The following is a 9,505-nucleotide window of genomic DNA, read 5'->3' as shown; positions in this document are numbered from 1 at the left end:
CACCCAAAATAAATAATTGATGTTTTTCATCTCTCTGGATTGGTCACAAAACCAAAAACGACGACGTTCAAAAATCCAAGAGACAGGATTTCATGTCATCAGTCTATCATTTATCACAATTCCTCCTCATGCAGAGATAATGTTCATCATCTTGTACATGAGTGGCCTGCAGTCATCCTGGTTACTGCAGCCTTCAAAGAGACTATCTCCTACCACAGTAGGACGGAGGGCTCTTAATGAAATTCTACAACATGTGTTGTTCTTTTCCTGCAAAGTGGATCAGTGAGGTAACAATGCTTCTAAATAGTAAATAAATCAATCACTTTCACACTGAAAAATATCCAGCTCAAGGAAATGACGCATAAGAACATGTCTAAGGCAGAACAGAGAGCAGATGTTTGGCCCGAACCAGAGTTCAAATCAAAATACTCAACTGGAACACATGAGTTCATCACTCGTCGCCTGTCTGTGGTGTATTGATGATTTTATTTTAACATTTACGTCAAGTCAAGTCCAAGCCCAAAAGGGAAAAACACATTTTGCTTCTTTTACAATGTTAACCTACTCTATCCATCCAGCCATCCATCCATTTTCATCTGTTACCGGGTCGCGGGGGCAGCAGTCTCCATGACTGCCACCCAAATCACACTGCACCGTACCAACCCCCCTGAACCTTCCTGCAGGTGGTGAGTCCACTGGAAGGTACCAACCGCCCTAACTGGGATTTGATCTTGCCCAGGAGGTGAACCCTGGGGTTTCACACCAATGACAGAGACATTTTCTCTGGGCCAAAGCGCCACTAACCTACTGTATATATAACATAAACCATCCAACCAAAGTAAAAACCAAACTCAGACTGATCCAGACCCAAGTTTTTATATACAGTCGGTTCTCAGTCACCTGGAGCAGGTCAGTAATAGACGATTATATAAACCAAGACAGTTGACCTGACTTTTGATGACCTGTCTCAGAGGGCGCAAGAGAGACTGAAAATACTGGGGTGACAGCAGAGGTTAATAAACTGAGGGGAGAAGTGGGGAGGAGAGAGCCCAGGAGCAGATTTACTGTACAACACTACAGTATATTCTGGGTACTGTCAGACAAGTTACAGTACGAGCAGTACAGCCGAGGAAACAACTTCATCAATGGTGTTAGATTAATTATAATTATGTGGATGTTATGATAATAATAATTGAATTCCTTTATTATTCGTACCACAATAAAGTTATTTACAGCGTGTGGTTCCTTTAGGGATCAAACCCAGATATAAAGTTATTTACAGCGTGAGTCTCTGCCATGGGAGGTGCTATTAAGTATGTGGTTCCTTTAGGGATCAAACCCAGAACCTTCTGCTTGTAAGGCAGGTATAATGACAACTACACTACAGCGATCAAACCCGCAACCTTAACGTTTTTAGCTTCACGTGCTAACCAACTGAGCTAACGGGCCACTCCATGTAGAGTGTAAGGTGAGACGTTTAATGTTATTCTTAGACAGTAAAAAATGTTTTGCTCAAAATGTGAATGAATTATTTTAGTTTTGTCCTTGAAACCTTGCCACATACTTTGTTTCTCTTTTCAAATGTTCCTTTTATGAAATGATAGCTACCAGACAATTAAAACCGTCGTCACTAATCATCTTAACGACGTACAACATGCGAGCAGGATTCAGGGGTTTTCAGCCCAGTCTCTTACCTCTCCATAGTCGGTGGTGAGCACCAGCATTCCATCCCCACAGGAGTTGACGGTCGCTGGAACCAGCTGCTCCTTCTCTCTGACCCAAACACGGGCTCCCTGCAAACACACACACACACACACACACGGACAAGATTAATTATGATTTCTCCATGTTCTGCATACATATGATCTGCAGACAAAGCAAAGTATCTCTGTAAAAAATTATAAATCACTTATATAAATGTTGAAGCTAAAATAAGAAGCCTGAGAAATAGCACGCAGTTGAATCTTCAAATCCCATCCTCGGAAATCATTTGAAATACAAGCCTACGACAACTTTGTTAGTTGTTGAACAAAAATCAAAAGAACAAATGTTTTCTGTCATGAAAGGCCTCTGGGCAACAGTGAGACTTTGATTAAGACCCACAGTGTTGACACTTTTATATGGTTTTTTTTAATATGTTTATCCTGTCAAAAATAAAACCAGTTCCTCGAATATTTTATCTTTGACATTTGACTAGTAAATTTCCCTATCCTAGTCTAGCATAGCTACGTCTATCCTAGTGTTTTTAAACATTTTTGTATTGTAGCTAACCTAGCATTGTAGCTTATCCTAGCGTAGCCTGACCTAGCCCTTCCTATCCCATCCTGGTCTGGCCTAATTTAGACTCTTCTCCCCCAGTTTATTTAAATCCAGTTTAGCCCAGCCTAGCCTAGCCTAGCCTAGCTTAGATTAGCCTAGCTTAGGCTCCCCTGTCATTCACTGCCAAAGCTAAGCCCAACGCGTGAAAAGTGGTTTAAATTTCCACTTGATTCTGATCAAACAGATTGGATTCAGTTGACCATTGAACTGCTGATACAACATGTCAAAGACACAAGTCATTTGGAAAACAAACCGCCGGTAATTAGGATTTTTAAAAAGCCTGTAATTGATGCTCATAATTACGACTTAATTTTGCCAATGACGTCTGAAATCCTCAAGTGAATTTCACACTGCACGACTGCACACACAGATGTGTTAAATGTGGGAACAAGAATAACATCTGGATTCTCTATCAGCTTAAGCAACAGGGACTGTGTGTGTGTGTGTGTGTGTGTGTGTCAAGTTGTCTACCATAATGTAAATCATTACATGTGGAGGTGCAGAGGTGAGGATTTGTTATGTAGAGTGAGGGGGGGGTCTCATGTTCAGAGGAAGTGTTCTCTTCCTGGACATTTTCACACACACAGAACCTTCATTCACACAGACACTGACCTCTGACCTCTAAGCTTTAAAAAAGTCCGAAGCAAAACAGTGGCAGCGGAAGAATTAGAACAGTCGAGGAAATGAGGGAGAACTGGCAGAAACTGAAGGGTTTTGACACATTAGTGACAATAACAGGACAAATATTCCTAACAAACCAGATGAGTGTGTGCATTAATAACCATTGCTAAGAAGAGAAAATCCAAGCAGAGGGCAGCAGAGAGCTGCTACTCTTTTTTTTTTCATGACCTGTTTAATTTTGTGCCTCATTCTAAAAATTACTTTCTACACCGACATATTCACGCTGTAAACAGTTTAGTTCATACTGTTACTCTCAATCTAAATGCTAATTAGCGCAGCCTTTAGCAACCAGTCTTCCATCACCCTGTCAGATTCCGACACGCCAACCATTACAGTGGTGACGATGTTGAGACTTGACCTGGTGACCTTCCCTGCCGATGGTTCCATTCTCACAGTTCACTACACTGCATCCTGTTTAAGTGATTAAATGACCTTTGACCCCACTAAAACCATGTCAGACTGACCACTGGGCCCGGGCCCCTGAGGCCCAGTTCACTTTACTGGTGTCCCATTAACATTAAAGAGTTTTGGGTGAATACCAGTGTTTGATAAGAACGTCATGTGATAACACTGAGGTGTGACATCACAGGTGCAAGAGCAGGAAAAGTGAGGTAACAGTGACTGGAGATGGGTTTTTAACACAACATTATCTGATCTTTAAACAACACTTTCTATTTTATGAAATTTTGTTTTTTTTTTTATTTTGGGAAATGACAGCTTAACTGTCAGACTAACTGTTGTGCTTAAATATACTATATACTGTATATATATACATATATACATACTGTATATATACATATATACACACATATATGTATATATAAATATACATATTTATATATATACATGTATATATAAATATACATATATGCACATATATGTATATTTATATGTATATATATATATACACACACATATATATACATATACACATATACGAACACATATATATAAATATATATACACATATATATACTCATATATATATACACATATATACATATATACATATATATACACATACTGTATATATATATATAAGTATTGAAACATCCTGGTTTGAGCTGCAATATAAATCATCCATCACTGTTTTTCCTTTACATTTCCCAACTTTGGGAAATTCACCTTTTCCTTTTTAATCCTACCACATATCCATCTCTCCTTTAAGTAATTTGCTCTTTGGTTTCAAATCAATGTACTCTGCCTCAGACCTGCTCAGTCTCAGGGGCAAAAACAACGAGAAGGCAGACAGAAGGTTATAAATGACCTGCTAGCATTTCACCCTCCTACACCCACCCACACCCTTGTTCTCCTCCTCCTCCTCCTCCTCCTCCTCTTAGTGTCCTCATCTCCCCCTCCCCCTCCCCCTGTTCCATTACTGGTCCAGACAGGCAGCGGTGGCCATGCATAACAACAAACTCTGGCTCTTTTTCCTCTTCTATGAAATCCAAACCTGGCTTTGGTCAAACAGTGGCCCCCACCTCCATCTTTCATCTGTTCGTCAACCTCCATTAAACCTCAAATCTCCTCAATTGTCACTTCACCCTTAGACGATGACCTTTGGCCCCGGACCCTGACAGGAGTAAAAAGAACACCTAAACATCCGCAGAAAGAATGGGTCTGATACAATTTTTGTCAATCTTAAAAAAAATGTTCAGTCTGTTCTTCCTGTCTTCAGTGGTGACTGATCAAACTGAAACAACGCAGCAGCTGTTGAGGAAAATATCATTACAGCTAAGACTTTAATGAAATGTAAAGTAATCTAATGTTAGCTCATGCTAATACAGCAAGTTCACCGTGCCTTACCCAGGGAACAGAGAAAGTCAGTGAAGTCAGTGAAGAGTCTACTGAACACTAGAAAGTACACTACATAAGGTCATCTTTAATTGTTGCAGTATCATACATGCAATGATGTCAAAGTATCATTCATTTTGATGTTGCGCTTTAGATGTAATAACATTTTGGTGTCACAGAATAGTACGAATCTAAGCATCACGGCATCACAATTAATTTATTTCTTGACATTAATAATGATCTAACTTTTGTAAAACAGATGACAGCTGACCAAACGGCAGCTAATGGATGATAACTAATGGTCAACACGAAGGTGGGAGGGGCCGAGCGAGGTCTCTGGAGACCAAAGGTCAGGGTGCATTCACAGTTGACTTTGAATGTGTGTGTCTGTTTGTCCACGTCTGACAGAGAGATTTAGCAAAAGCATGAATTAGACTGACGAGCAGCAGCAGTCAGTAGGAAAAAACTATGTTTACTTCAAAAATACTTCTAAAATATGACTGTAAACATGCACACAAACATGATGGGACAACAAAGGATGAACAAAAATGTAGTAGTTTGGTACGTGTGCTCTGTGTACAACAGCGTAGCAGCAGTACTACGATGACTGTGTGGGAAATATCACCAAACTGAATCCTCATGTGAAACAAGTATTTTATCGTCTTCTCAAGGCATTTTCAAACATGGATGACAGGGTTCTTAACAGACTACTGAAATGGTGACTTGACTTTATGTATGTGACGACCCATAATAGATGAGGAGGAGTGGAAGTGATGAGGAGTGGCTGTGGCTGTGGCTGTGGTTATAAGTGCCTTTGTAATTTCATTAGTTGTCCACTGTTGAAGTGAGTACTAGCTGTAACAGCATGGAAATAATTCACATGACACGTCCACAATACTGTTAGCTACACCGAGGACGGAGCCAGTGGTAATTGTACATTAACATTATTACAGTACTCACTCAGTAAACTTAGCCATTTTAATATATTAATAACTAATTAACTAATAATTAACTCACCTAAATACATTAGTATGATTGTTTTTTTTCTTCTTACGTTTGTCTAAAATATTTAAATAAATTAAAATTAAAATTTTTTTTTTGTTTGTTTTTGTCTATTTTGTTTGGATGTTTTTCCCATAAATATAAAGGATCATAGAGCACAGTTTCGTGGTGACAGTTTTTTTTTTCAGCAACTTTTTAATTTCAAGTGTTTGGCCATGCGGGGGGGGAAGTGGTTATTGCTCTAGCCTTACATCCCAAAGGTCACTGGTTTGATCCTGTGTGGTAACTGATGAACTTCTGTGTCCAGTTTGTATTCATAGGTCCTAGTATTAGGTTGATTGTTCACTCTGTGACCTATAAAAACTGGACTGCTGTGTCATATGCAGCCCAGTGTTGTACCCTAAACCTAAGGTTGTCAACGGAGAGTTCGGTTTTATACAAGCGTTTGTGTGATAACAGCTGCTCTCTGATCAATATGTTCCTCTGCAGCCCCGTCTGTTTCAGGGCCCTGATCTGTGCCAGTCATATTCCATTAAAGGTGATAATACGATCACCTTTAATGGAATATTAAAAGCTCTCGACGGATTAGGGCAGCAGGAAGTAGAGCAACAACATGCATTTATGGGCTGGTGTGTGTGTGTGTGTGTGTGTGTGTGTATCACCTGTGGGTGAAGCACATCTGTCAGGAAAAGTGATTATAATATAAAGCAGATGGAGTTTTCAGGCCAATTTATCATACATTATTCACACGTTTTATTCAGAAAGGATAAAAACCGTGATGGGTATGGAAAAAGCAGCAAAACAGTGAGTTTTCCGCCAGACCTAGCTGTTTTCTTTTGTTGCTTCGACTCAAACACTTGAGTTCTACACTACAAACCTGGATTTTAAACGTGTTATTTGTTATTGTGTGTTTGTGTTTTTATGAGTTTCCAAATCCTCTTAGAGAGCTGGGTTCTGAGCAGTCTAATGATCACGTTGTCTCTCATCTTGGATTAAACTGCAGTCACTGTGGTGCCCTGGCAACAAGATTCCACAGCAGCAGTGTGGAAACAGGACACCATGGAAACAACATCTTTTCTGCAAGCTTTAGCAAATGCTGCGAAGTGATGTTCAGAGCCAGAGGTTTGTGCAATTTGAAAAAAGCTGAAAGTTAGCCAAAAATCATTACCCGTTGGCAAAAATGATAAAAGCTCAAAACGATCAGAAAAACGTCAAAGTTAGAAAAATAGCTATAGTACAACAAAAAATTAGATATTATATTTTAAAATACAACAAAATTTTAATTATAAGTTTCTTAAACTTTTATAAATATATTTTTTTATAAAATTAAGTTAAAAGTTTTTAGCTAATGATAATTCTTTTAGCTAAGTTAGCTTAGATTGAGCACAGGACAAAATGTTAAAAGTTAACCAAATCAGACTGAAAAATGAACCTAGAGAACAGCTACTAGTTAACCTGGTAAACAACACTATATTAATAATTTAATATATATAAGACAATGTTAGCAAACAAAATACTGTTGAGTTAGAAAAGATACATAGTTTCAAGGTATCCACAAAGTGGCTAAAGGTCACTAAACAAAACAATACCTAAAATATTGAAAAATGATTATAATATATTGAATATTGAGTCTTTTTTAAGTCTGTGGCTCTGCTAATCACCACTGTAAATTTCATCAAAAGAGCAAAAAAGTAACAGTGTGACTACAGTGCTAACAAAAATATACTTGTTAATGTTAGCACAAAAAAAAAAAAGAACACAGTTAGCACAAACACAGAAAGTAGAAGCAGAAATAACTGTCACTTATCAAGGTCAGTGTTTTGGTCATATTTCCCAGCATGCTCAGCATCACCTCTATCTCCGGTAAGCAAACACTTTCTTGTAAATGCTGCCTCTACACTGACCGGGATGCAATTTACACAATTAACCTTCACCTGCTTGATTTACAGTCTTGTAAGACAGAGGAGGACGGAGAGGAGACGTGAAGGAGTTGAAAGACAGAGCTGGAAAAATGCCAAAGGGGAGAGAGAGGGAGAGAGAGAGAGAGAGAGAATCAGAGTTGATGCAACTTCTGAGCAGAACAAACGTGTTGGGAGCTGCTGAATGTAGGTCACACATCTCCACTCACTGTTACTTTCCCTCTGCTAAATAAAACCTCCTCACGGTCTCTGCACAAATGTCTCCATATGTTTGCGCTGTTTTTACCCCTGAATTTAACGTGCGTTGCAGGAAAAAAAAAAAGCCGTGGTAAAAAAAAACCAAACACCTAACGATGCTCATACCTCAGAACCGAACATGGATGCTGGATTTCATGCTGATGTTTGCACGAAGGTTTCACAGCCCTCACCCCGTGTGGAGCGGCTGTACAGGATGCATCTATGTGATTAATATTTTATCGTCCTTCGTTGCATGAAAAAGCCACTCCAGTGTGAAAAAAAAAGCTTTAAAACTGCTGGTCAATTAACAAATTGCAGATGTAAATCATCATTTGCAGCATGAAGAGGAAGCGACAGAGGACGAAGGGAGAAAAGACGAGATGTGTGGACGACAGAAAGTGAAGGTGAGGCTGTGAATGACAGGCTAACAAACCAACACTGGCTGTGACGCTCCAGCTGCTGTTCTCATGTTCACATCTGTCTGTTTTCTGGTATGAATCTGCGGTGATGCTGCACCTGTGTTCCAGTCCAACTGATTTTCACACCAGTATAAAACGTCAGTGACTAATCTCACACCTGCACACATCAACGAGTTCAAATTCACGAATAAAATGTCTGTTAGAGAAAGTCTGGAAAATTCTCTAAAAATCTTACTGGCCTAATTTTCTTGTACCATTTACACAGTTGTTTACTAATAATTAGCATATTTTGCTGTGGGCTAGCTCGTCCTTCATATTATAACTGTTACTTCATGTTTTGATCACTTTTAAGCTATTTTTGTTTTTTTCGACAAACGTTTGTTAAAGGAAGGCTACCTTTATCTTTTTTGTTTTCTTCTACATATGTGCAAATCTTGAACTACGATTCGATAATTTTTGGCTAGTACTGTTTCAGCTAAAAGTTTAGGTATAGCTACAGCATGTCCTTCGTTTCATGGTTATGACGCCATCGCCTATAAATGTATCAACATCATCAATCCGACGACCGGGGGTAAAACTCGCCAATTAGTTCAGACGGGAACTAGTTAAGTTATGTCGCACCAAGGATGTCAAACATACGGTGTCAAACATACGGCCCACGGGCCAAAACCGGCCCGCTAGGGTGTTCAATCCGGCCCTCTCGATGAATTTTGAAAATGATGTTAGGGAATTTTTTTTGGAAAACTATATTAAATTAAAAATGAATAAAAAAAACAATAAATATGTAATGTACCTGCATGAAAACAAAGGGGTTTTTATTATGGGATGGTTACACAGCTACTGGCTCCAGATCTATTTCAGTTCTTTGAATCTTTTTGAAAAAAAAGATAGATTCTATAAATACTAGTTCTAAACCTTACACTAACTTCTGACTCTGTTCGGTTTGATCTCTTTGTACATTTACGCATGAAGTACAAACCTATACCTAGATTAACAACCATAAATCCATAAAGTCACGTGAACGGTTTTATTCTAAGCTCTAAATGTTGGTGGAGCATCTTGTACAACTTAGCATCCATTTGAAAAATGAAGGGATTGTGCAGTGCAGTTGTCTAACGACACCTGACACTTCAC

The 9,505-nt window shown here is 38.9% G+C and overlaps 1 protein-coding gene across 1 annotated transcript in view; it reads right to left on the bottom strand.

The window, feature by feature from the left end:
• Positions 1–9,505, bottom strand: part of myo10l1 (myosin X, like 1) — a 38,583-nt gene that overhangs the window by 26,453 nt on the left and 2,625 nt on the right. Inside the window, exon 2 of the mRNA XM_025054785.1 lies at positions 1,695–1,793. Within this exon, the coding sequence (XP_024910553.1) occupies positions 1,695–1,793 (99 nt within the window). The remainder of the gene's footprint in view (positions 1–1,694; positions 1,794–9,505) is intronic.

This window comes from Cynoglossus semilaevis, chromosome 1, assembly GCF_000523025.1.
Source record: "Cynoglossus semilaevis isolate Cse_v1.0 chromosome 1, Cse_v1.0, whole genome shotgun sequence".
Classification (NCBI taxonomy): domain Eukaryota; kingdom Metazoa; phylum Chordata; class Actinopteri; order Pleuronectiformes; family Cynoglossidae; genus Cynoglossus; species Cynoglossus semilaevis.
The sequence above is the reverse complement of the archived record's forward strand: the minus strand, read 5'-3'. Positions and strand labels throughout refer to the sequence as shown.